The 27,643-nt window shown below is 46.6% G+C and overlaps 1 protein-coding gene across 1 annotated transcript in view; it reads right to left on the reverse strand.

The window, feature by feature from the left end:
* ITGB5 (integrin subunit beta 5) overlaps positions 1-27,643 on the reverse strand; it is a 105,365-nt gene that overhangs the window by 72,683 nt on the left and 5,039 nt on the right. Inside the window, exons 2-4 of the mRNA XM_074364825.1 lie at positions 22,155-22,240; positions 13,076-13,280; positions 2,312-2,561 (exon numbers count right to left, since the gene is read on the reverse strand). Of these exons, the coding sequence (XP_074220926.1) occupies positions 2,312-2,561; positions 13,076-13,280; positions 22,155-22,240 (541 nt within the window). The remainder of the gene's footprint in view (positions 1-2,311; positions 2,562-13,075; positions 13,281-22,154; positions 22,241-27,643) is intronic.

Below are 27,643 nucleotides of genomic sequence, written 5' to 3' on the forward strand. Positions count from 1 at the left end.
TTGGTTCTGCCTTCTCTGGCTGGGAGAAGGAGCTCTGAATAAGTAGAATGTAGTAACTTTGACTATTCAAACGCTGAGGGCCCCAAGCCAGTCCTTCATCCTCTGCCAGCTTCCAATCTAGCCTGTGATGATTTGCTGATGGTCCCCAGAAGATGGAAGCGGGGACACACCCTGTCTGTCCGGAGACAGGGCCCAAGCAGATGGCAGAGGTGAAAAGCAGCAGAAAGAATCACTATTTCAGAGGAACTGAAAACAGTTTTGACTAAGATGCCATTGCTCTTGCTAAGTAGCAGAACTCCAACAAAAGGACATGTGGCACTGGGACACAGCTGAAAAGGGCCTTGGAGACAGGACCAAAGCAACAATAATGCCAGCAGCCACCTGTGGCCAGGAGGAACCTAACCCAGCAAATGACTACTCCTAGGAGCTCTTCATGGTTAAGGAGCTTAGAATCTCATTTGTATCTAAAACACTTTCTTATCTTACTGTTTTTTCCACCAGCTGTGTTGTTCCCCGGGGGAAGATCTATGGTAGCTTCTAGGAGAGTGCACAGAAGGATCAGAAGGACACCCACCTCTAGTAAAAACCACCTCGCCTCACCCACCCACCTCAACCCAGAGCTGGGAGCCGCTGAGGCTACCAAAGGCGAGCTGGCAGGTCAGGCAGGCTTAGGGGCTTACAAACAGCATTTCCCCCCAGGGGCGGCCAAGGAGACCAAGAATTGAAAATGACATCACAAGATACCTGAATCCCAGAGTCACCATTTGAAGAAGAGCTGCCACAGAAAGTGGCTCCCATCAGATTCTGTACATTTTTTATCTTTGAAGAAATAAACGTTCATTGTGTTGAGCTGCTGAGATCTGGGGACTGTTTATCACTGTAGCAAAGCCTAACATTACCCTCAGGCAAGTGCCCAGAGGTGGGTGGTTTTGGAACAGGAACTATTACTCAAACTCAGGTACAGCATCTGTGTGGCGGTGTGATTTGGATGGAGGAAAAATAAACATTATATTAATGGAAACATAGAGCTGGAAGTAGTTCATCTTGATTTATATTCCAAATCTACCCCTTACTATTTGTGTAATCTTGGGTACGTTGTTTATTCTCTCTAAACCTTGGTTTCCTCACCTTTAAGATACAGCTCACTTCTACCTTAGAGACCTCAGAAGACTGCTATGAGATTTAAGTGAGATATTCCATATAAGATATTTAGTACAATGGATGCCTAATGCTTAGTAAGAACTTAAGTCTTAGCTATTCCTTATCTAGTGACTATTTTGGGACCTTACATGCCAAAGCCTAACTAAAGTTAAACGTGGAGATGAGGCAAGAAAAATTAGGAAGTTATCACTTGTTGTCACACTGCATAATCTCACCATTTAAAAGAATATTTAAAAGACTAGGAAGGAAACCAACCAACCTCACAGAGGTTGTGTTAGGGGAGGTGAAGGAAGTGACATAAACGCACCATGGCAGAGACTATGCACCAATCCCTTTTTCCTGTTCTGCCTGGACACAGCCAGTCTGGCTCCCAAGCCTCCCTGCTGGAACCCAGTTCTGCAGAACAGAATGTAGGCGCAAAGGCCACTCTGTCCTGTCCAGTCCTTCTCCAGGGAGCCGACCTTACAAGCCACACGTGGACACACGGAGCCTGGATCCCTGAGTCACTGCTTGGAGGACAGGCGTCCACTGATCAGGAGACCCACGTGCACTTAGGTGAGCAGGAAATAAACTTCCATCAAGTCTGAGCCGCTACATGCTTTTGGATTTGTTCATTGCGGCAGTTAGAACTCCTGTTCTCTCCTAATTTGTCAAATATTTTCTAATTCAAGTATTTATATTGGGGAAAAAACATACCTATAAAATGCAGGGTTTTCATTTTGTTTTGTCCAGGTAAGTTATAGTTATTTATATAAACACCAACAACAGACTGTGCATTCACTTATCCCAAACATCTCAGGTAACCCAAACGAGGGGAAAGTTTACGTTGTTCTGCCAGCTCCCTCCTTGATCACCTGGGGTCCATCACTTCCTGAGAACATTCTCAAAATCTATTCACGTAGCAAACAGTGCTGTGTCAGGCAGGCAGGAAAACAAAGCAGCTATGATCATTACCTCTTTATGAAATCTTGTAACAGTTCATTTCTTCACACTCAGAGACAACGGGAGAACTGGACCAGCGTCAATCAGATTTAACACCTAAGCCAGGTTCCCTCCCCCTACCCAGATATGCCCTCCTGAGTCCTGTCCTCAGGTTAAGCCTTCCTGCTGATCCATTCCCCACCCAACAGAAGGGCGGCTGGTCACTTACCCAATGCAGGGGTTGGTCTGGTACCTCGGTGCTGTGTAGGAGAAAGGAGAGATGTTCTTGTCTACAAAAGACCCGAACCCCAGTCGGAAGTTGCTGGTGAGCTTCCTCATCTCCTCGGCCAGCTTGGTGCCCAGGCTGCGGATGTTGTCCAAGTCATCCTTCATGGACAGAGAGAGGTCCATCAGGTAGTACAGGTCCACAGGATAATCCTCCACCTGACGAACCTGCAGCTGGAAGGTCGTCTGCTCACCTGTGCCAACAGAGAGACCGTGTGTGTGAGAGGTCATCCAGCTTGCTGGGGCTGAGTTCAGGGATGGGTTTTGTTTTCAAAGCCGGTCCACCTCTGAGTTTTCTTTAGTGACTGTGTGCCTCTCAGAAGGAATCTTTTTCTTGGAGGCAGAGTGACTGAAGGGGATGTGAGTGCTGAAGAAGCCGCTCTAAACACGAGACAGCATTTTTAAAGAAACTCTTTGAGAACCAGTCTCCTTTTAGGGTTTTCTATATATAGTAACATGTCGTCAGCATATAGTGACACTTTTACCTCTTCTTTTCCAATTTGGATCCATTTTATTTCTCTCTCTTGCCTGATTGCTGTGGCTAGGACTTCTAAGACTGTGTTGAATAGGAGTGGTGATAGTGGGCAGCCTTGTCTTGTCCCAGATTTTAGTGGGAAGCTTTTGAGTTTTTCACCATTGAGTACTATGCTGGCTGTAGATCTGTCATACATAGCTTTTATTACGTTGAGATACGTTCCCTCTATACCCACTTTGGTGAGAGTTTTCATCATAAATGGGTGTTGAATTTTATCAAAAGGTTTTTTTGCATCTATTGAGATGATCATGTGGTTTTTGTCCTTTCTCTTGTTGATGTGATGTATTACATTGATTGATTTGCGTATGTTGAACCACCCTTGTGTCCCTGGGGTGAACCCCACTTGGTCATGATATATAATCTTGTAAGCCAGAAAGAGAAAGAAAAATACCATACGAAAGCGCTCATATGTGGAATCTAAAATTAAAAACAAACAAACAAAACATAAATACAAAACAGAAATAGACTCTAGACGTAGAATACAAACTTGTGGTTGCCAAGGGGGCGGGGGGTGGGAAGGGATAGACTGGGATTTCAAAATGTAGAATAGATAAACAAGATTATACTGTATAGCACAGGGAAATACACACAAGATCTTATGGTAGCTCACAGAGAAAAAAATGTGACAATGAATATAAATATGTTCATGTATAACTGAGAAATTGTGCTCTACACTGGAATTTGACACAACATTGTAAAATGATTATAAATCAATAAAAAATGTTAAAAAAAAAAAAAAAAAGAACCAGTCTCCTTCGTAGTGTTCTGTTTTCTCAGCAAAAAAAAGTTTGTTATTAGGTAATTGGTGGACAGTGAGCCAGACAATTTCATGGACACAAACTGAGAGGGAGGAGCCCACCAACCACACAACTTCAGAGAAAGGACTGGCCAAGATGGCGATGTGGCCAGGAGACATAAAGGTGGGTGTGAAACAGAAAACAGGGAGGCAATTAACAAAAGAAAGGTACAGACATGAGTAAGAACTGAGGTGGGGAAGGGAGAGATGGACAAGGCAAAGGAGAGTGGGGACACAAAGACGGTTACTTAAAATACCCTCAAAGGGCAAAAATGTTTATGCTCATGCCATATCACCTATTTCTAGCTCCCCAGTCATTTATCAAACAACGGTATTTAGTTCTTGGGCATATTTGACACCACCGACACAAATCATTATTATCAGAAAGTATACATGTAAATACAGGAAGACATACTCCAAATTTTGGCACCATCAAAAAGAAGAGAAAAGGGGGAAATCATAGCTCAGTGGTAGAGTGTGTGCTTAGCATGCACGAGGTCCTGGGTTCAATCCCCAGTACCTCCATTAAAATAAATACATATATACCTAACTACCTCCCCCCCCAAAAAAAAACAAAAAATAACTTTACAAAACAAACAAACAAGAAACCTTCTTAAAAAAAGAAGAGAAAGAAGAAAAGGAAAAGAAATACTACTAGATTTGTCTACCAGCTATAAGAGAAAATAATTTTTGGTTCTACAATAAGATAGCCAACAGACAAAGGGAAAAAGAATTGATTCAGAGGAAAAGAACAAAGAGAAAAAGCCAGTGTCTGAGAGGCGTGGCCTGTGCAAGCTCACCCCGCAGGGTGTGCAGAAAAGCCCAAGTCAGCACAGGAGGACTCACGCCAGGACAATGATCCCACATCATTTCATAATCTCTAAAAACACATCGTTCAGAAAGAGCATCAAGAAGTGAAGCATACCGAGTAATTCCACCTGCCCTCAGTCTCATCAGCTCTCAGAGGCACCAAGAGATGTCCCTGAAGTCTTCGAGTGGAACTGTCCACACGCACTTGAAGTCCAGACACTTGAAGTCCAGACGTACTCTGCGGGCTCAGAGGAAAGGTGGTCTGGCTCCCGCACAAGGGTCCACGCCTGATCTGCCAGCACTCACACCTCAGAGGAACCAATCTTCCACCTCAAGCTGACAACCAGCAAGCTGAAGCCTTCGAGAACTTGCAGGATAGGGAACCCTGTGCTCTGGGACCCCTCCCCTCATCCCACCCCAGACGAGGCATACTTCATTAACTAGACCGTGAAGAATCACGGGGCCAAAAATTCAAGTTCCAGCTCTGCCCCTCGACTAGGGGTGCAGCCCAGCCCTCAGTTTCCTTAACTGTAAAATGGCAGGAACACCACCACCACAGCATTAAGGCTGAAGCACTGAGGGGGGAGAGAAGTGTTCTGTAGCCATGAAGACCTGCCCAAATGAAGTATTTTAATTACAACTGTAGCCTGAGTGACAGCGCCAAGCCCGCTTTCCCAACTTGTCTTTGCATGTGCTGTTCTAGCCGCCCCAGGATTGATGTAGTTTGGGCTGCCTGTTGGTAGGAGCCTATTTTTAAAAACCATGGGAGTCTGACTCAAACAGAGGAATGTTCGAGATTTTTTTCCAGAATGAATTCCGGGCTGCTGCAATGTCTGTCTCTGGTTCCCGTCAAGCAGACAGAGCAGGTCCCTGCACAGGGCCCCTCCCATCCTTGGGTGCCACATCTCAGTGGGGGAGGGGCGGCAGGGCCTGCAATCATGCCCCGCCCCCCGCCCCATCCCATGACCTCTCTGTGAGGTCTTCTGCTTTTTGTCACCTGTGTCCTTCCCCCAAGTTCCCAGCTACACTTTCTTCAATCCAGAATCCACTTCCACCTTCTCTGTGGATTATGAGTAATTAACTGATGAGCACTTTAGGACCAGAAAACAGGGAACTAGCCTGGATTCAGGGAGGCTGGGAGGCACCCACGGGAGGGAAGTGGACACCAGCCTTGGAGAGTAAGAGCTGGGTTGGAATCCAGACCTTGTCACCAAGGATTTGAGATCTCAGGGGCCATTAAACTTCCTGCTCAGTTTCTGGATCAGTGAAACCGGGAGGATGTTAATTCCTGCAGGTACTGAGGAGACCACGTATATAAACACCATACATCTGCTCCTCCACAAGAAAAACTTCAGCCTCAGTTCCCCTGAAAGTCAGTTTTTAAAGCAATTTCCTGTAGGAATAAAAAGAGAGACAGAACATTCTGCCAAAAACTTGAGTGTAAATAGCTAATAGCCATTCAACTCCAAATTTTCCAGACATGAAGGCAAGAGGGAAACAAGATGTGATGTACCGGTCTCTTTCTCTGCTAAGAGAGTATCCATTCTGAAGTGAGAAATCTCTTGCCATCAAATTCTAAGAGGAATTAAGCACTGAAACACACACAGACACACAGACACACGTGTCTCCCTACAGGGAGGCTGCAAATATTAAAAAGAAATATTTCTCTCCCAGTTTTCCAGAAAGGAAGGGGTGTAAGATAAAGGGTAAAACCATTAATCTTCAGACTGAGGGTTTATTGCTACCTCAACTATGCCGATTTTAAATGCTACAAACTTCTCAATGGGCCTTGGCAATGATGGAATGTTCTATCAGTGTAACAGGGAAGAACCTCTGCATTCCATGACAGGTTAATCACTAAAGGGATGTTGCCTATGAGCTTACATTGTACATAATGGCCCACCGCCGGGAACCTGCCTCCAAGCTAATGAGCGAGCTCTAAGCTAAAATACCTCTGTTTAGCTCATAGGAACCATCCTGAATAGCCCACCTGTGAATGGCTCCAGGAAGGAAGAAATTAACACATCCCCTCGAGAGTCTGGTGGGAACCAGGACTTCCCCTCCTCTCTTTTTAGTATAAAAGAAGCCTGAATTCTCAGGGAAGATGGTTCTTTGGGACACTAGGCCACCATCTTCTCAGTCTGCTGGCTTTCCAAATAAAGTCACTGTTGCTTGCCTCAACAACTCATCTCTCAATTTACTGACCTGTCGTGCGGTTTGCAGTACAAGCTTTGCCTCGGGAACATCAGCAGGTTTTGGAGGGACTGACATTTCTGGACCAGTTCTCAGTGTGGCCCTGCGAGTGGGAGTTAAGCTACGGTGCCCCAACTCCCCAGAGAGGGAGGCTCCGTGGTTAGCTGACTGAAGGTGCAGCCGCTGCTGCAGGCTGGGGGCACCTCTGCCAGGAGAGGGTCTGGGTACATTTTCCACCTTTGGGTACACTTCCAGAACCACACACACTTGGAAGCACTCGACAATACATCCAGCCACCCAGTTCTGCACCACCTATAGTGTCACCACCTCCCATGTGGCCAGCAGAGTGAGAGCCAGGCTCACCTTCCCTGTGGGTGCCTGTCTCTGGTGACATCAGCTCAGCCCACATGTCCCCTTCCTCCCTCTCCACGTAAGACCCCTATAAGCTCATCTCCCCGTGCGGCTGCACCCCTCCTCTCTGCAGCCATTCCACGTAATCCCCACCTCAGGGCCAGCAGAAGATTAGAGAAGCAGGATAAAGCAAGCCCCAAAGACAAGCTGATCACCTGGCACCTGTGAGAAGGAAGCTACTCCTGTAGGCAGCCCCTCCCATAGCCTTCTGGTTTTTCCTGTTTCCAAAGCACCCAGCTCCAACTGTATTTTGCACAGAATTCCTGCCACTGCTTGGCTCATAAGCATAGGTTTCCCACCATAATCAAGTATCAACTAGCATTCCCTCTGAAATGTATTTTTAAAGCTTTCACCTCTCTGTCTTGCCTTCAATAAAAAGCGAAAATTAGCTTTTGTCCTTAGGGACATATATCACATGACAAACATTCCTGGAGAACGAAGGTAGAGAATTCCAGCAAAAACTTTTGGTTTTTTTAAGACTGATTTTTGTTCAACCATTAAGATAAAGTAATACCTCAACAGATAAAAGACTCTGACTATCCCCAATCTAAGTAATTTTTGATTCTCTAGAATTACATTTCTGAGCTAGAAATTAAAAGAATGGAAACATTAAAATCAGCGGTATTATAAATGGACAACAGCTGAACAGGGAATTAGGGTCCTAGTACACACCTCCTAAGACTATCATCCAGTTCTTCTGTTCACTGCAGCAGAAGGTAATCAGTACTCAGAATTAAATCCAGACCCAGAACCAAAGAATAGCCTCACTGGGCCAGAACAAGGCGGCTGTGCTGCACCCCACCCCACCCCCACCTCGGAACTCTGACCCTGGACAGACAGAGCCATCTGAAGACGTGGTTGGCCTTTACAGGGCTCGGCATTCCTAGTTTCCCTGCAAATAATCTCATTTTAGTCAGTTCGGGCCCCTGTAACAAGTACTGTGGACTAAGCGGCTTATAAACAACAGAAATTTCGCTGTAAACCAGAAATTGACACAACATTGTAAACTGACTATAATTCAATAAAAAAAAAAAAAAAAGGAAAGAAAGAAATGTCTTTCCATAAATGCTGGAAGTCCAAGATCAGGCCAGTGGGGTGGGGTTCTGGAGAGAGCCCTCTTCCATGTTGCAGACAGCTGACTTCTTGCTCTGTCCTCATAAGACTGAAGGGGGAAGGGCTCTCAGGATCTTGTGAGGATTTTGGTTTTGGTTTGTTATTTTTTTTTTCCTAGCACAAATTCCATTCACGAGGGATCCATCCCTTGTCCTAATCAGCGCTTAAAGGCCCAACTTCACTTCCTAATACCATCACACTGAGGGTTAGGATTTCAACATATGAATGTTAGAGAGATACAAACATTCAGTCCACAGCAAAACACTTATCCACCCATCATCAAGTCTTCTGAAGCGTGTGCAATGTCAGTCTGGGGAGCAGAAGCGATACCAAAGTCAGGCACCTGGCACCTCCACAAAGCAGAACATGGGAGAAGGGGAAACAGCAGCATAGACAGGGGCTGGCAGGAAACCTGTATCAAAAGCAACCAATCCCCCATAGTTTAGTTAACAGTATGGTACCCTGGTCAGTTTCCCGGCTTTGGTAACACACTCTGGTTATATAACATGTTATCATTGGGAAAAGCTGAGAAGGGTACACAGGAACTCTCTGTTATTTTTGCAACTTCTTGTGACTCGAAAATTATTTCAAAATAAAAAGTTAAAAAAATTTTAAAGCTACTAATCAAAGGTCATTTTTTAAGAAGCTAAGGGATTAAGGCAAATAAAGACTTAAGTAAACCCTTCCTAATTGCTCCACCTCCAGCTTTTCACCATTTCAACATGCTTTATTCTAAAGTTTATGCCCTTTCTTAAGAATTTTATGTCCTTTGTTAAAGTTTTTTTAAGATTGTTATCCTGACATACAGTTTCCAGGATTGGAAACAAAATGGAAAACATGAGCCTGTGTTTATACAAAAGCCTGCTTAAAATCTGGCAGTTCCTCAAAAAGCTAAACATGGAATTACCACATGACCCAACAATTCCACTCCTAGCTATCTACTCATGATTACTGAAAACATATGTCCACACAGAAACGTGGACAGAAACCTTCCCAGCAACATTATTCATAACTGTTCCAAGGTGGAAACAGCCAAATATTCATCAGCTAAAATGTGGTATATCTATACCTACACCACGGAATAGTATCTGGCCATAAAGAGGAAGTCCTGATACATGCTGCAACATCAATGCACCTGGAAAATATTTTGCTAAGTGAAAGAAGCCAGACGTAAAAGACCACATATTATATGATTTAAATGAAATGTCCAGAATAAGCAAAACCACAGTGACATAAAATAGATTAGTGGCTGAATGTGCTGGGGAGGGAGAGGATAAGGACTTATAATGAATGAGCAGAGGATGTCTTTATGGGGTGATGAAAATGTTCTGGAATTAGACAGTGGTGATGCTGTACAACCTTGCAAATAGACTACAGTCCACTGAATTGTATACATTAAAATGGTGAATTTTATGGTATGTGAATTATATCTCAATTTTTAAAAAACAAAACAAAAAATCCTGCTTAAAGTAGAGGAAACTTTTTCTTTCTGTTTTCTTTTCCTCCAGGCTTGTTCTGGAACAATAACCTTGCCTTGGTGAAGTACTTCACATATTATTCTGAGACTTGTCCTTGACTTGTCCCGTATAAGGCTGGTAAAGTTCTACATTTCACTCAGCAAATATCTATTACGAGGTGTGGGATGGAGGGGGGGCAGGGAGCAGGGCAAAGGAGGAAACACAAAAGCATTTCTAAAAATATGTAATGGAGAAACCAACCATTACATACCTGACCGCCTTCCCCAGAGTCAGGGGGGCATCCACCTGAGGTAAGTATGCACTTGGTGAACTGGAAATGTTGCTGGCTGTGACACACCATTCCTCCCTCCCCTAAATAAATAAATATCTGGGCTTTGCCTGTAGTTATCTTTATAAATAATGAAATTTTCAAAAGTTTAAGAGCACCATTGGCTTCAAGGGTTTTCATATTTGAGAAATATGTTCAGAAGGTTCCAGAGCTCTAGGAATTCGTATTTTTCATATCTTCTCCTAGTCTTCATCTTTACAGACTGAAACATCCTCACAGCTTGGCTGTGTCTTCACAGGGCAGCCAGCCCCTCCAACACCTTGACCTCCACAATGGGCTCTCCACCACTACACCTTCCACAGGACCAGAGCTACACACAGCGCCGTGACTTTGTACAAACAAAGGATCATATTTCCCATGTTATTTCCAATACTGGATACTGAATCATAATGCTTAGCAAGAGATGTGACTATACCAAATAAGACTTCCTTTTTCTTTAATTGAGCACACTCTGAGCTTTATATATAAACAGGCATTGTGCATAAATTTAATGCCAGGAGAACTTTGCCCAAGGAGGCTGCCCTCACTCAAATCACTTCCTGAAATACTTTCTGGGGTCTGTTTCAAAACCCAGTTGGTAAGTCAAACCAAACAATAGTCTCTCTGCCTCAGAGTCACACCTTAAGTCTGATTTTAAAAACCAGAATTAAAACTGTGACATCTCTGGCTTTGTGTGACTGCCAACTCTTCCCTAAATGAAATCCATCATAAAGAATGAGGATTTGCCACAATCAAGGTTATTTCTTGGAGGAAGCACCACAGGCTCTGAGAGCAACTCTAGATGAGGAATTTCAAAATAAAAGTTAAAAACCTCCCGTGATGACAACCCGCAAACTATGAACTTTCGGAGGTGTGGATTTCAGTCCTTGTTTTCAAAAGTTATTGAGTGAAAACAGTACACAATAATAAATACATTATAAGTATACGAAAAATATGAACACATGAATAAAGACAGAAGATCTAGTGAAAACGAAAGATAATACTGTGTTAAAGTGGATGATTTTTCAAGAATTCTCTTGAAGTCACCATTATAGTGTTACTATGATAAAAAGGAAAATACACCATTTCTCTTAGTCAGTAACCACTTCTATCCTACACTGTGTTCTGGTACCTTAATAGTGTACAACTCCTACATCCCCTTCCAGGTCAGAGCCCTTGACCCTGAGCCTGACTCCTCATGATGAGAATTCATCTTTCCCCAGAGGACACCACCGAACATCTGCCCCCAGAGACTCAGCCACCTCTTTTCTACCCACGCGCACAGCTCTGTAAGGGCTCCCTTCTCGCTCTCAACACCGTATGTCACTCAGCGAAAGGCTAAGCATGCCTTCCAGTGAGATGACTTGTGGAAACAGTAACTTCAACTCATCCCAGCACTGGTCCCTGAGACGTCCAGCAGTTCATGCTGCTCTACGCAGCCGGGCCACTTACGCCCTCTTTTGTTTCTCATTTCCAGGATAATTCAACAGGCAAGATAAAACAGTTCTCAAACACACAGTAACTCAGAGTTCTGCCTAACAACAACAACAAGAAGCATTACTGAGTGCTCACGATGGACAGGGCTGAGCTGGACCCATTTCTGAGACAGCAGACTCTCTGTCCAAATCTAGATGTGGCTGACTCCAAATCGGCATCTTTGGCCATTACTCTTTGAAAACAGTAACTAAACATTCTTAAAGTGCATTTTTACAAGAAGTATCGCTTAAGCCTCTGAGCATGGCCTGAGGACTGAGGGTGACGAAGACTCTCAGGTGCTAAAGGGAGGAGCAGCTTGCCCCGGGCCCCCAAGCTAGGGCCACAGCCAGAACTAGAACCCAGGATGGCCAACCAGATCCCTCATCTTTCCACTGGCCCAGTCGCCCTGAAGTCTGAATAAACCACCTGGAAATCGTTATTGCCAGGGGTTTCCTAGACAGTGAGAAAGACAAGGCTAAAAATCAACGGGCTTTGAGGGGAAAAGCTGTCTTCTCTCAACAATGTGATGCTTTCCAATTTGGCCACATTCACATCCTCCTTGACATCGCAAGGAGCCTAACATGTAGATGTGAGATGACAAAAGTGGTGCACACGAAACAACCATGAGCTGCACTGTCACAAAGACCTATGACTGAGTCAGGTTCCCGCTAACTGGGAGACCTTGGGCACGTGGCTCCTCAGGTGTAAACTCTATCAGCTGTCTTTGGGTAGGTCAAGTATTTAGCACATAGTAGGCACGCAGAAACTGTTCCCTTATATCACAATCAACTCCAGGGCTGGCTGAGGCCCCAGGGTCATAAAAAAAAATCTCTACTCTGAAGAGTAGAACACCACCCATTAAAATGGGATTTGCTAACAGGGAAAAAAATACTTTCTCCTGGAAGCAGCATGTTTCCTGAGAAACTTGTATTAGCTAGGGAGTAAACTTATACCAGCATTCTCCCCTAAAAAACAAGAACATTATTCACAATAGTTGAAAGGTGGAAACAACTCGAGTCCCTCAGTGGATGATGAATGGATAAACAAAATGTACCCTTACACACAACGGAGCACTATGCAGCTTGAAAAGGAAGGGAATTGTGACTCCCACCACAACATGGAGGAACCTGGAGGACACTATGCTCAGTGAAACAAGCCAGTCACAAAAGGACAAATACATGTGTGAGTGCACTTATCTGACGCAGGTACCTCGAGTAATCAAGCTCACAGAGACAGAAGGTGGAAAGGTGGTTGCCAGGGCTGCGGGTGGAGAGGGAGTGAGGAGTTAGTGTTCAGTGGGTCCAGAGTTTCACTCTGGGATAATAAATTTCTGCAAACGGATAGTGGTGATAGTTATACAACATTGTGAGTATACTTAATGCCAATGAACTACACACTTAAAAATGGTTACAGTGGATAATTGTATGTTGCATATATTTCAACACAATTTTAAAAAATAGCAGAGATATTCCATCCGTCTACAAAGGCCTTGGAGCCTGCATCCTGGGGTCTGGGGACACTGTGCCATGGCGCTCTCCCCTCCCGGCTCATCCTCCCAGCAGGAGCGGGTACACCCCGAGGGCACTCACCAGGCCGCAGGTTCACCGTGACCTCCTGCGGCGTCATCTGGATGACATCGGACCCCGCGGGGCTGGAGCCCTTGCTGCTGAGAGGCTGGCTCCGCAGGACCTGGGTGCTGCTGACTGGGCTCTCGAACTCGCCACCACAGCTGTTCCTGACCAGGTTGGCCCTCAGATCACAGCGGGAGGTGACCGACCGCAGGCTGCCGAAGTCCTGGAGGCACAGAGACGGGGAAGAGGGTGGGAGGCGGCCAGGGCATCTCAGAACACCTCAGGCTGTGGACTCCTCAACATCCCTCGACCTTAAACCCTCCACATTCCACCTCCTAAAAAGGGACAAAACAATATTCCCCACCCCAAATGCCTCACCACGCAGCACGAGGACTGAGTGGCTAGACTGAAAGTACTTCGTCAAGTTGTAAACGCATAATAAAAATGTTTAGTTTCGTTGTTATTTTAATGGTCAAAATGCTCCCTTTAAAAATGTCCCTGTCTACATGATTAGCAGAAGAAAGTAACTGAGCTGCAAAAGCTGCAAAACTAAAAGTCTGTGAAAGATGCCATATAAGTGGCTGAGCAGTCGTCACTCAATGAAGAATTAACTTCTGTGCTGCTCCCTCATCCACCAAGCAGCCACAACTATTCTGGAGAGTAATGTGGTGACATACATTGTACCCCTGACTCCACAGTCTCCTCTTAGGAATTTATCACAAGAAAATTATCAAAAGGAATGCAAAACTTTGTAAGAAGATATATACTGCATGTTCCTTAGAACAGCACAATCATACACTTGTAAGCCAAATCCCTAAATCCTTTAAAAAAAAAAAAAGGATATCACCTCAGTAGATGATACAGCCATTATACATAATTATGAAGACTAAGCAGAAATTTCTAAACATTTATACTAGAGGAAAAAAATCAGAAAATAGAATTGTATCTGCAGGTTCAAAAGAAAAATTTTAAATGAAGATGGATGAGGTATTAGGGAAGAGGGAATAAAATGATATTTTTCTTTTTAATCTTTACTGTTGTTTAAACAATAAAGCTACATTGATAAGAAGAACCTGTCTTAAATTGGATTTAGGAGAAGGCTGGGCTTCAGGACGACCCACCCTAATTTGGTACACAAGGAGTTTGGGCCATTTACTTGAAAATGAAATTATATACTTTGTTATATCAAGTATGATACCTGTAAGCATTGATCATTTTCCAGGAAGGGAGTTTTCAATGGCAAAGCAAACCCTCTCAGTGCTGGATGGAGAAAACAAATTACCTTTCTAGCTGGCTAGATGCTAGTGCCAGACCGGAGTGCTGGCTGGAGGAGTCAGATGCTCTCTTCCTCCCCCTCCTCCTGCCCCCCTACCCAAAACACTTTGCCAAAAAGCCTCAAGCGTCCCCTGACCGCAGAGGCACAAACACGCAGAAGGACCCCCCTTCATTGTGTCTAGTTTGCCCCAAGACTAGCCAGTGCCCATTAGGGCCTTTGCAAGATTCAAGAGCAGGAAGTCAAGAAGACTTCGCAGTATTTTTAAATAAGTAAAAACAGATGTATTGCTCTGGGCTCCTGTGATTTTGTTTGTTTGCTTATTTATAACTGAAACTCTTTTTTAAAATTTTATTTTATGTGTTGAACCCTTGACATGGCAGGAGATCTTGCCTGTCAACAACCTCTAGCAGGGCACTGTAGGCGGAAGAAGTGGCTCCACAGACATGTGGAGCAAGGTGGGAAAAGTGATTACGCCAGCTTAAAATAATTATTCTTGAAACTACAAGATTTCAAGGCCAGGGTTTCTAAACTGGGTTCCAAATGACCAAGGTTGGCTCTGATATAATAATTCTAATAAAGCAGTAAAAAAAAAAAAAAAAAAAGACAACACAGAGATGTGGGAAAGGAGAGTTAACTTCCTAAGGGCCCTACAGATATCAGTCTGCCGTCCTAAACTCTGAAGCAGAGGCTAAATTAGCTGTTGGGAGCTGAAAGGGCTCAGGGGCTCATCTGCTCAGAGCTTACTTGGCTAGAGGATTTCTGAACTTCTTGCCGGCACACCAGGCCTTGCTGCCAGCTCCTCCAGTTCTGAGGAGCTGGCTGTCCTCCACCCAGTTCTGATTGTCAAAGTGCACCTGTTTTGACCAGACCAGTGCATATCCCCACCACCAGGCTGTCAAGGAAAGAATCTTTAGTCTCCCCAGAGCAGTGGGAACCCCCAGCACCCTACCCGATGGTTTGGAGCAACTTGCATTCCAGAATAGACCAGGTCACAGAGCCAATCTGCTTCACCTAAATCGGGAGGCAGCTGCATGATTCCTCATCCAAGGCATCAGCCATTCGCTTCCTCAAGATCATCCCCTAATGCCTGGATACCTGCACCAGCAATGAACTTCATCCAAGCTTCCCAGTCATCCTGCTCAAAGGCTGTTTTTGATAGACGCTCCCAGTCCCTGAGGGAGGACTTCAGGGCCTCCTCCTGGTCCGGGAAGATGTACCCGCCAGGCTCATCAGGAGACTTCAAGTCCAGGTCATACTTCCCAAACCTGAAGAACTCAGAGGCAGCCAAACAGTGCCAGTGACAACCTTGTTGGCATAGCTGGCTTTCCTGACAGTACTCTGGGGCTTCTTTGCTCCCAAGGATGTTAGGGGCAAAGCCCTCTGCATTCTTCTCGTTGGTAGCAGCTTTCCCTTATTTGTCCTTAGTAACATTCTTCAAGGTTATGGCAAACCTCCACTCCAATGCACGTGGCTTCCTTGACATTTGAAGGACCAGCACGGAAGATCATGAACTCCTGTCACCTGGTTGCCAGCATGAGAACTACCTCTGACCACATTAAAACTGCACCTTGCAGGATGACTTCAGAAGTGCCAACCACGTCAGCAAGGTGACAGCACAGGGAGCCCCCTTCTCCGCAGCTCCAGCTTCACTGGCAGTAAGGGACAGCCTATGACAGCACTCGTACCAAATTCAGACTTAGGCTCAGAGCCATCCTTCTCTATCCTGTTTGTCAACCTTCTTACTCCTCCGGGCAGCCCCAGTGGTTTCACTGACATGCTCGACAGCCTGTGAGATACCTTTACCTACATACTGAGTCCTGTCATTGTCCCAGAGCTTTAGGGCCTCAAAGACACCAGCTGAGGCACCTCTGGGTATGGCAGGTCTGAAGAACCTTTTGAGAGTAAGGCAGCTACCTCGACATCTATGAAGGATCCCCTCAAGGGTTGAAGGTCTCTCATGAAGGAGTCTGAAAACAGCCATGACTGATTTCTGGTACGAGCTCTGGTTGCCCAAGGAAAGGACAGAGAGCGCTGCCGACCCAGCAGGGAGGGTTGACCCCACAAGCCCAAGAGCTTCTCCTCTATTCCCCTGGGTTCCTCTCTAGATATTTTAATTCTGAATAAGAACAGATACATATTTAAAGAGAGGAAACCAAAACCACAAAGACCAGGGGCATGTACTGTGGTGGTTATGACCTTCCAAGTACACAAACACTATAAATAAAGACAATGCCTCAATACCTCCATTTCCAAGCTCCAAATTCAATGAATACAGACACTCCAAATGATAAACCTTTGGAGGAAAGGAAGACTTGTGATTAAGAAAATCCTCCTCACATGAGTGACGTCTTGAAATCTCATGTGCTAAGAGCCTTCAGCTCCCAGAGACCGGACACCTGAGCCTCTGCCAGTGTCAGAATACAGCAAGTTCCAGGGGGAAGGGATCCTGGATGCATCCCTGGCACCAGCCCATCATGTCTACAGATGAGGAACCAGAGGCCCACATGCCTAGGTCCATGCATATGTTCACCTGAGAAGTTTAAGTTCCTCTGGCCTCAGCTTTCTGGACCCAAGTTCAGTGTTCTTTGCCTCATCTGCTCCTCTTCTCACCCAGGGTCATCGCTGAATCTCACCGCAGGAAACTAACTCGGCCCAGACTCCAACCCACTGAATTTCGTTACTTCCTTGCTGCCTTAGATGCTGAGCTCTTCCTGCCACCTATCAAACTTGGAGGATAAACATCCACCTGATGCAGAAAAACAGGTATGAGATTTCATCTCAACATGGAAAAATGGAAACTCGTTTCACGGTGGGCGTCTCATGGGGCAGCTCAAATGTTCACAGGTGCTCACAGCGCTCTACACTGGAAGAGAGTTGATGATGGAGGTGTCTGTCCATGGTCTCCAGAAACACTGTCATCAGCGGACTCACAAAGGGTAACTGCACTGCAGGCAAATTACCAAGAGAAGCAACAGAACAGGAACTTGAAACATCTTTCATAGCTTTTAGTCACTAAGTGGTAATAAAAAAAGAAAAGAGAGGCCTTCCAAATTTTGATGACTCTTTCTTACAACACCAGCATTTGGAGTTGTTACAACCTGGCCCTCTCTGCTCCCTCAGTCACCTATTACAGAGAGGATATAATGAGGTCTACTGTTTGCTGTAACAATGTAACACTTAACTCCCCTACATTTTTGTCAATCAGACCTCCCTCTTGCAGCCAAGGCCAGCGCTCGGCAGGCTCTCAGCTGTCCGGCACCGCAGCCAGCGCGCTCAGGCTTGTCGTCTGCACCACACCAGTCAGCACGTCCTCCGTGTGCCACGCTGCCCGCTGTGGAAGGCCAAAACTCAAAAGAGATGTGGGTGGTATTTGGGAGAAAGGATGGGGTTTTGTTTGTTTCTGAAACAGCAGGGTGGAAGAGTTGAGAAACTGCAGGCCTTGGGGAAAGAGGAATGAACCCAAGCAGGAAAGGGAGCAGCGGCTGATCCCTGGACTGAAGGAGCAGAGAAGCGGGCAGGGGCAGGGAGCTGGCTGCCCTGTGAGGCTACAGCCCTGGCTCAGCAGAGCCCTTGGGGATTTGGGGGTGGGGGGGAGGGGAGAAGGTAAGTGATGACAAACTGAAATCTGTGCACCATCAACACCACCACATGTGCTGCCTGCCCCGGGGATAGAGAAATCCCTGTCAGCTTCCACTTGGCTCCCTTAATGCACCGGACAAATAAATGCTTACAAAGCACCAGCAACAGGCCGAGATGTTTCCTCTCATGACCACAAAGAGATGTTCTCTCAGAGATCCGTGTTTCATTGTGAGCTGGAGTGGATGCTCATGGTTTTACTTTCTGCCCAGCTCAAAGGAGAATGTACATAATTTGTCCTCCACTTTCCCTGCCACCATAATTCCCCAGGAGGTCCAGTCGGGTTGGTCTTGCTTCCCAGCCCCTGATCTGTTCCCTTCCTCCTGTTCCTGCTTCCAGCCCTCCCATTCCTGCCTCCAGCCCTCTCGATCCCTTCATTCCTTTCCCACGTCCACTCCGAGGCAAAGACCCTCCACTGCAGCCCAGGCTCCCCTAGTCTCCCATGCCACATCCTACATCCACGATCCAAGTGCCACAGGCCTCCTGTTCTCATCCCTGCGGGACTCCAGCTTCCACAGGGCAGCCTTGCCTGCCTGGTCCTTCTGGTTTCATAGAAGCCTGGACTGTCCAAGGCCAGATCACCTCAAGGTGTCCCCCTTTCACACCAACAGGCTCCCCTCTCCCCCAGCCCTGAGAGCAATCGCCCTGCCTGCCTGTCTCCTCTGGCTCCAGGCTCCCAGCTCTCACAACCCTGCTTTCTGTCCTGGGGGAATACCGGTCCCTCAGCCCCACCCACTCCTCCCAAAACACTGTCCTGCATCACACCCGCTGCCCTCTTGGCCTATAGCAAGAAGCCCCTGCCCCTTTCCCCCTGGGCACACAGCTAAATGAAGTCTCCCAGCTCCTGCTGCACTTAGGCACAGCGAAGCGCCAGTTTCAGAGAGAAAATGTAAGTGGAAATAACGCGGGCTGCCCCCAGGCTTTGCCATACAAGCATCCACACATTCTCCCCACACACACCTCTTCACAGCTCGCTGGGCTGTGAAACCCACTCTCTCAGAGTAGAGGCAAACTTCTACTTTAAAAAGTGAGGGGCAAAATAGATACTAACCCATCAGATCTTGTCATCCGTTTTATGCTGTGTGGTACAAACAGGACCGGGAGTGTTCAAGCCGGCCCGGAACAGCACAGGGCCATGACCAAGGACGAGGGACAGGGGCTGAGCTGTGTGGTGCAGACAGGCAGCCCTCACCCCACACATCCTCGATTCGGGGTAGGGGAGAGTCTGGCAACTCTGGTCTTGGAGCCAGAGGGTCAGGTCTGAAGCCAAGGAAACCAGTTAGGAAATGAGGACAGGTGAGCCAGGTTAACAGGCCATGCAGCAGGACGAGGTAGACAGAACCAGCGTGAAGTGCTGTGCAGGGGGCGGTGAGGGCACCGGCGGACTCAAACTCCACTCCTGTGGGAGCACACGGTAACAGGAGGGGGACTGGAGAGAGGGGGTGGAATTGGGTCACAAGTGGTGTTTAATTCAGAGTAAGGAGTTCCCACCCCCACCTCAAGTAAATAAGGTAGCCATTGTGGGATCTGGAACAGGGGAGCCCCAGTGGAATGTGTTCTGGGGTTAATCCGGGGTGGTATGCAGCCACAGGGTGGGCAGGCATATCAGAATCCCCAAGAACCCACTGGTTAGGGACTCGGCCCTCCCTGGCTGTCCACTCAGTACCAGCCCTCTGTGCACACACGTCATGTGCTCTTGGCACATACCTTACTTCTCTGATGGCATCCCAGGAAGTATGGTTAAGGCACTCAGCCACACTCACCCTGTCCTGCTAGGGGTAGAGGTTGATCAAAACCATTCCTGAACTCCCCTAACTCAGCTCCCTGGAACACACTCAGGCCCTGGGGGCAGCTCACTCCAAAGAGGATGGGAAGCCTCATTCCCAAGCAGGCAGCACAGGAGGTCCTACAGCCAAGACTGAGGCTCTTCCTAAGCACGGGGGGAGCCCAGTGGGCAGCAGGGCGGCCCAGCTGTGGGCGAGGACAGTGGTCAGCTCCTTGGGATGAGGTCAGTCACCACCAGTATCAGGCCGTCAGACCTGTGAAGTGCCAGCACAGGAAAGGAAGGAACCTCAAGTGGACAGTTCAGACGGCTTCCAGCTCCCCTGCCCACATTTCACTAGAAAATACCTACCGATGACAAGGTTCAGGAGGCCTGGCTAATCAGCAGCCCCAAGCACAAGCCCTCTCATGAACTGACCTCATTTTGTGCCCCCAGTAATGCTGGAGGGTGGGGACTGCCACCTTCATTTGACCTATCAAGAAACTGGGAGTAAGTCATGGTAAAACTGAGACAAACTTTGGTTGTCTAACTCCATGTCTTTTTAGCAGACCTTACCAAATAGGAATTCATGCCAGATTCTTGGCTAGATCTGAAGATGAATAAGACATAGTTTAGAGACTCAAGAAGATGATGTTTTAATTGGTAACAAGCGTGAAAACAAATGCATAGAATAAGAAGTTGCAGGTGCTATGGAAGGAGGACAGACTATGGGGAGACAGAGAGGTGGTCATGGTGTGTTCAAGCAGACACGTAATGAACAGCCGCCCAACAAAGGCCTTCCATGAATATTACTAAGCAACAACTATCTGCCAGGCATCATTCTGAGTGTGGGGGTGTCCAGCAGTGAAGAAAACAGATAAAACCCCTGCCCTGACCTTCTGGTGAAAGGGGCTTACATTCTCATTTGAGATGGATGGATAGATGGACGGACGGATAGGTGGTTGGGCAGACAGACAGATGAGTCTGGGGGGAACCACAAAAGTCTTCATAGAGTACATGAGTCTTGAACTGATTCTTGAAAACTGGAAGGCAAGGTGTTGGTCAGGGGAAGGAGGGGGAAGGCCCCCAGGAGAAGCAGCATCACAGGGAAAACCACAAGGGTGCTCATCAGTCTGGGCTCTCTGGGGACCTTCAGGTCATTCCCTGGGGCTGAAGCGCTGGAGGCAAGCAAAGGATGAAGGTGGGGAGGCAGGGGCCATGGAACCTGGATTTGTCATGCAGGTCAGGAAGGAACCACTGGCAGGTTTAGAGAAAGTTCATAACAAAGACTACAATTAAGCACAAATACAACCAAGAGTTCATGTATTGGGAAGAATTCTCTCTCAAAGCGGCTTGGTTAGGAATCTCACTCTACTAGAAAACATTCTAGAACAGTCACATGTAACAGGCAGTGCAGCCTAGAGGAAAGGGCCTGTGCTCAGAAGTCCCAGAAGCCAGACTCAAACCCTAGCCTTGGAACACAGTGTGGCCTTGAAACAGTCACTTAATCTCTCTGAGACTCAGACTTGCATCAATAAAACAGGTGTATTACCACCCACCACACAGAGCTGTTGTGAGGATTAGAGACAAGATGTACAAAGAGTGTGGCATCAAGTAGGGGTCCCCACAGGATCATTTTTAGCCACCACAGGCAAAAGGAACCCCTAGACCTCTGGGGCAGCATCACGGCGAAGAGGCCCGGCCCGCCAGGAGCCATCCCTTGGGCCTCCTGCACAGCACACACTGTAAGCAGCGGCTGAGCCAGTCTAAAACAGCAAGTCCTGGGTTCTTTTAAAAATAGCCTTAATGGTGCACCAGTGCAAAGAGGGTTTGTGCCCCATGGTTCTAACAACAGTTTAGAAAAGTGACCCAGAAATCTCCCCCAAGACGAGAGCTTTAGAAGTTACCATGTCCCGACTAGCCCGCCAAGCACTGCTGATCGTACTGCTTTATGACAGCAATATGCCTGTCACCACCCCAAACTTACAGCCCCTCCTATAGGACTTGATGAAACAGCAGCCATTCTTTTCAAATAAAATCATTTCATAAAGGCCAATTCCTAACATCCGTCCTCAGATAAGCCACTCTAAGATGACTGGTGTCTACCAACGGCCACCCACCCAGGCATGTTTTAAATTGTTATGCGACAGAGTCACTTCACAAGCTCAGGTCTTTTACCAAATAGCAGAAAACTATACAAGAGTTGTGACTGGTTCCCCTACAAAAGGGAAGGAAGGCCTTGCTTCCCTAAAACAGGATTGAAACATTCAGCACTACCTGAGACCCAATTCATGTTATAAAAAAGCAGCTTCTCTTTCACCACTGTCCTGGCAGGAAGAGGTAGTCTGCAGCATCTGAACACACTTTCTCTGCAGAGTCAACGTGTGTGTGGTAGTGCAGCCCACCCACCCTCGCCCACATACCTCTTTGGAGCACCAGGCACATTTTGGGTGGATCAGCAGACATTCTTCACACGAGGTGGCACTTCCACTAGTGCATATGTTCAGACCTTCAAAAAAAAGATACAGACGCACCAATTAGTTTCTGGCCATAAACCCTACTGATGAGGCTTTTGAGTGGGGTGGGAGGAGAAGTCACTTCCTTTTGTGACAGGGGGCCTCCGTGAGGCCGAAGGGTGCAGCCCCTGTGCTAACTGCAGTTTCTCACTGACGGTTTCTGAAGCCCCCATCAACCGTGCACCCTTGTGTTAGCAGCTCCCGTTTCTTCTGCTGCGCCCACTTGGATTTCCACTGCCTTCTCCCGTAACACAGCAGGCCCTCCCTCACTGAGGGGGCACAAGGCCCTGTACACTTAGTCCAGCTGAAAAGACAAAAATACAAAGGACAAAAAAAAGAAAGAAAAAAGAACAGATAGGTCTTCTTCAGACATCAGAAAAACCTAAATCGGGTCCTGTCGTCCCAAATCCACAGTGTACCGAAAGAAGCCAGCACAGCCCACAGAGGAGAATGTACCCTGGGAAGACAATGCTAGATTAAGATAATGCAACTCCATTAACTCAATACATGTATTAGTAGGGGGGAGGGTATAGCTTAATGGTAGAGTGCAGGCCAAGCATGCACTAGGTCCTGGGTTCAATCCCCAGCACCTCCACTAGAAAAATAAATAAATAAACAAATCCCCCCCCCAAATTTCTTTTTTAATTTTTTTAAATTAAAAAAATAAATAAATAAAAATTAAAAAGGGGGGAGGATATAGCTCAAGTGGTAAAGCGCATGCTTAGCATGCACAAGGTCCTGGGTTCAATCCCCAGTACCTCTTCATAAAATAGTAAATAAATCTAATCGCCTCCCCACCACAAAAAAATTAAAAAACAAACAAACAATACATGTATTAGTAGGTCAAGTAAGAAACGATATACCACCTCAGAAGGTGATACAAAGGCATCTGATCAAATTCAAAACCCATCCCTGATTTTTAAAAAAATCAGAAACTTAAGAGTAGAGGAAAACTTCTTTTTATAAAAGTCACTTATTTCAAACCCAGGCCAGCCCTCCCACCCCCTGTCCCTGTCCCATTAATGTGGGGAGGGGTCTCTGGAGGCAGGAGCAACTGTGGTATTGAGGTTAAATCCACTGTCCCCCACTCCTTTCCCTCCCCCACCCCTCTACCCAACCCCATTTCCTCCTCCAAATCCCACCCCGCAACTGCACAAGCATCTTTGGTGAAATTTATCAGCCTTCTTTTCCTTCCTCTCTCAAACATCCAGGATAGATTTCTTTTGAACAAGAGCAGAACTAGTTGGTTTTCCTTGAATAGAAATAACTTTATTTGGTCCTCACAGCCCTAAAAGACCCACTGGTCTCTTCTGATCGTTGCCTAGGGGCACACTGGATAAATGAAAAAAAAGGAAAACCCAGGGCCACCAGCCCTAGAAGAAGGGCTTAGACCACAAAGGGGAGAAAAAGAGTCAAGGAGATTAACAAGGGAGAGTGGAGAAAACACAGGGATGTGGAGACTGTTCCCTAGCTCTGCTAAACACCATAACAACACTGGTTGTGAGACATCTTAAACCTGTAATATTTCCCTCACTTGCTAATTTGAACTCCCTGCTTCTTCTCTGTCACTGGCAGTAAAAACCCACAGAAATCGAGTGACTCGGAGCTGCACTGTGTCATTCTGAGAGGCACTAGCAGGAACAAATACCATTTGGGATAAGAATGGCAACTGGGATAGACGGGTGAGAAATTGGCAAGACCTGAGGTGCAGGGAAGAAAGGAAAGGCAGCTTTGGGGACCCATGGGGGTGAGAAAGATGGTTTTCCCCACCAGAGACCCCACCTGGAACCCTGGGCCCCTCACCTCCACCAGTGGTCGCCCTGTTGGGACTCCTGCCTTACACCCCCAGAGCTGGGGGACCCCAATCTCACTGCCAGGCCTGCAGCAGGACCTCCAGGGTGCAACGCTGGACTCAGAACCCATTTTCCAGGAGGAACAAGCTGAGACCAACCACGGTGCATGCCTCCTTTCAGCAGGAAGAGCCCTTCCTGGGGCCAAACACTGACCAAGGTCTTACAATCCAGCCCACCGGGAAGTTGAGCCTGCCTGCCTCCTGCTTGTATCGACAAACTCCTTGCTCATTTTAATATGAATCCATTCACTTGGTGACTTTCAAATAGGCACTTGAGACTTTTAAAAAAACAATGAGTGCAAGAAAACACGGTTGATGGGGGCTTCAGAAACCGTCAGCAAGATGCCAGATCCATTTTTTGGTCAAATATCCTTAGTGGTCAGAAACCACTACCTGGAGGGTGGGGATCAAATCTAGAATGAAAATGACTCTCCTGCTCTCCTCAACCTTATCAGAGAGAAGTGCAGGCCCTGTGGCATGTCATTTGCTTTGATGTATAAAACTATTTCCATGAAATTTTGGAATTGCTGAACCTTGGAGCTGGAAGTGCTTTAGGATGAGCTAATCAAGTCACCTCATTTTATAGATGAAAACGTGAGAAAACAAAAGAGTGACCCAAAACAAGGAGCTCAGCCTACAAGTGAGTTCAGAAGGAGCAGTGGCCAGTCAGTGCCTGTCTGGAGTACCTACCTGGGGGTCCCTGCCCCACCCTAGACTCAGGGCCATGTGACCAGAAAGCTCTGGAGTCCTCTGGAGGAGATGTCCAACAGACCCTAGTCAGGAAGGAATCTGAGGTTGGATGTCTCATGTATGTCTCTGTCCCAGCCCACATAAATTCACCAACACCACTTTCCAATTACCAGGGCCTCATCACTGAGCCCTGGGACCTTGGGCCGGGGTCTCCGGCTCACGGCACTAAGGGCTCCTCCATTCTGACCCACATCAGACTGGGCTCTGGTCTTCCTCTGTGTCAGCCTAAAAGACCTTGGACATAATCCTGAAGAGCCTCCAAGGATGTGGCAGGCATCTGGCATGAAAACCTATTAAACAACTGCAAAATATCTGTCACACTGCATTCTTAATTGTTTCTGTAACTATTACATATTCACAAGCAATAGTAAAGGAGTTTCACTGTACTCAAGATAATTCCTCTAAAATTAGGTTGCTGTTGGGACAAATTCAAATTCAAGAAACCCTGCTCTAAGCATGTCCTAAACGCCAAGCACTGGGCCCGGGGACGCTGGAGATACAGAGAGGATTGACCCAGGCCTTGCTCCCTGGGAGCACATGGTCGGTGGGTACCAGGCAGCAGCCAGGCACTCCGGAACCAAGAGCACAGGCCGCGCTGACCGGTGCCCCTGTGCCAGCGTTACTCCCTTTGGCATCTCTCCTCTCTCCCCCTATTAACACTTCAGAGAGGCTGGATTTGGCTGGATGAGTCACTCGGCACCAATAGCATTTTGAAAGGAAGGAAGCAATGAACAGAAAAGCTAAACAGCCGGAGTTCACAAATGTCAGAGTATTGTGTCTAGGTCATGGAAATAGGCACGAGCAGCCCAGCCGGTGGCCACAACTTTTCTTGGTTGCTGTTTGCACCATGACTATTCCCAGCTCGACGTCAGTGGCCTGCAGCCCTTAATGTCTCTGAAGCCAGGGGTTTACTGCAAACCATCATCTGAAAATATGGTCTCCTTCTGAAACTCATTGACTCATCCCTCCCTTTATCAGTCATAGTCAGGCAGCCTCCACGTCCGGCCGATCCTTCCTGCAAGACATATGAAATGTTTCTCCTAAATCCAACCTTTCCTGCCTGCCACCTCCAGCCCTACACAGCCCCAGCCAGGTCTCGGCAGACTTCTGCAGTAGCCCTCCCCTCCCGCTGGCCTCCCTCCACTCAGCCTCTCCCCACTTCTGTCATCCCATGTGGCCAAGGTCACACAGCACCGACTGACACACACCTTCAACTGCTGGAATTTTCTGACCCAAAACATGCAATGGGATGACAGAGGCGAGTACCAAGCAGGAACGGCCCTGCTGGCAGGGGGAGAGGAGACACGGCACTCCTCAGTCGGGACAGTGGGAAACGCTTAATGAGTATATAGGATATGCACCCACCCTAGAAAGCACACGAACAAGAACAGACCACGATACTTGGAACAGTTGATGTCTGTGCGTCCACCTTCATACGAGTGAGAAGCCAGGCAAGAGAAACAGAATCCTGAATCATATTTTAGTCACTGTTTTCACAACAGAAAATAAAAACATTTCATTATTCTTGTTTGGAGAAACAAGGTGGTAAGTGCTTCTGCCGATGCCCTGAACCCTGAACCACATCCTGCACATGTGTCACACAACAAAGTATTTCCACTACTGAATCTAGCAATTAAATAGTCATCGGTCTAAAGATGTTACCATGAAGTGTAAACACGAGCTCTAGGAAGGATCTGTCTCAGTTCCAATCTTAGACTGCCTTTCTGAACACCAGACATCAGATCACCCGACAATGCCAGCTTTACAGATATGACTTGTTTTTTTTTAAACACCAATTCATCCATTAGAATACTATGCAGCTTTAAAAAAGAATGTGCACGTTCCCTATTCCCCATGTACGAAAGAAATGAAGCTCACCCTGACAGATTTACCACAGAGTTAACATAAAAGGCATGATGCAGAACAGTGCGTTTAGTGCTGCCTTTCAATAAAAACAGGGGAGGGAAATTTATAACGTGTACAGAAAATACTCCAGATACATAAAAACCTGACAGGCATGATCTGAGCAGGGGAGGGGGTCAGGGCAAACATCCTGGACTGATGGGCAAAAAGAACAGAAAAGAAGAGAAATCTCTCATCCTACATTTGTTATGCTTAAAAAAACTAGGTGAATAGATTACCTATTTTTAAAAGGTGACTGATTACCTCTACGGTCTTCCTCCAAAAATCCATAACTCCAATCTAATCACAAGGAAAAACATCAGACAAATTCCAGTAGAGGGTCAGTCTACAAAATATCTCCTCAAAACCGTCAAGGTCATCAAAAGCAAAAAAGACTGAAAAACTGTCACAGCCAAGAGGAGCCTACAGAGGCAGGACAGCTCAACGTAACGTGGTATCCGGTACAGGATCCTAAGACAGAAAAGGGACATCAGGGAAGAACTAAAGAAATCTGCAGAAAGCATGGACTTTAGTTAATAATAACATGTTGATGTGGTTCAGTAATTGTAACAAAATACCATAAGAATATAAGATGTAAGTAATACGCAAAACTGGAAGTGGGCGTATGGGAACTCTCTGTACTCTCGTCTCAAAATTTCTGTAAATCTAGAATAGTTTTACCTGTTTAAAAAGTTGAGGGTTTTCTTTTAAAGGTCATTGAAACCATGGTGGGGGTGGGGGTGAGAAATCAACTGAGTACCAATCATCAGTCTGTATCAGGGACCAGAAGGTAAACAAGACCGGGGCAATTCACCATGCAGCGGGTGAGGCAGATCCCTCCCAGCCCCAGACAGAAGATGCTATGAGAACAAGGGAAGGAAAGGCCAATTCT

The sequence above is a fragment of the Camelus bactrianus genome, chromosome 1 (assembly GCF_048773025.1).
Source record: "Camelus bactrianus isolate YW-2024 breed Bactrian camel chromosome 1, ASM4877302v1, whole genome shotgun sequence".
Lineage (NCBI taxonomy): Eukaryota > Metazoa > Chordata > Mammalia > Artiodactyla > Camelidae > Camelus > Camelus bactrianus.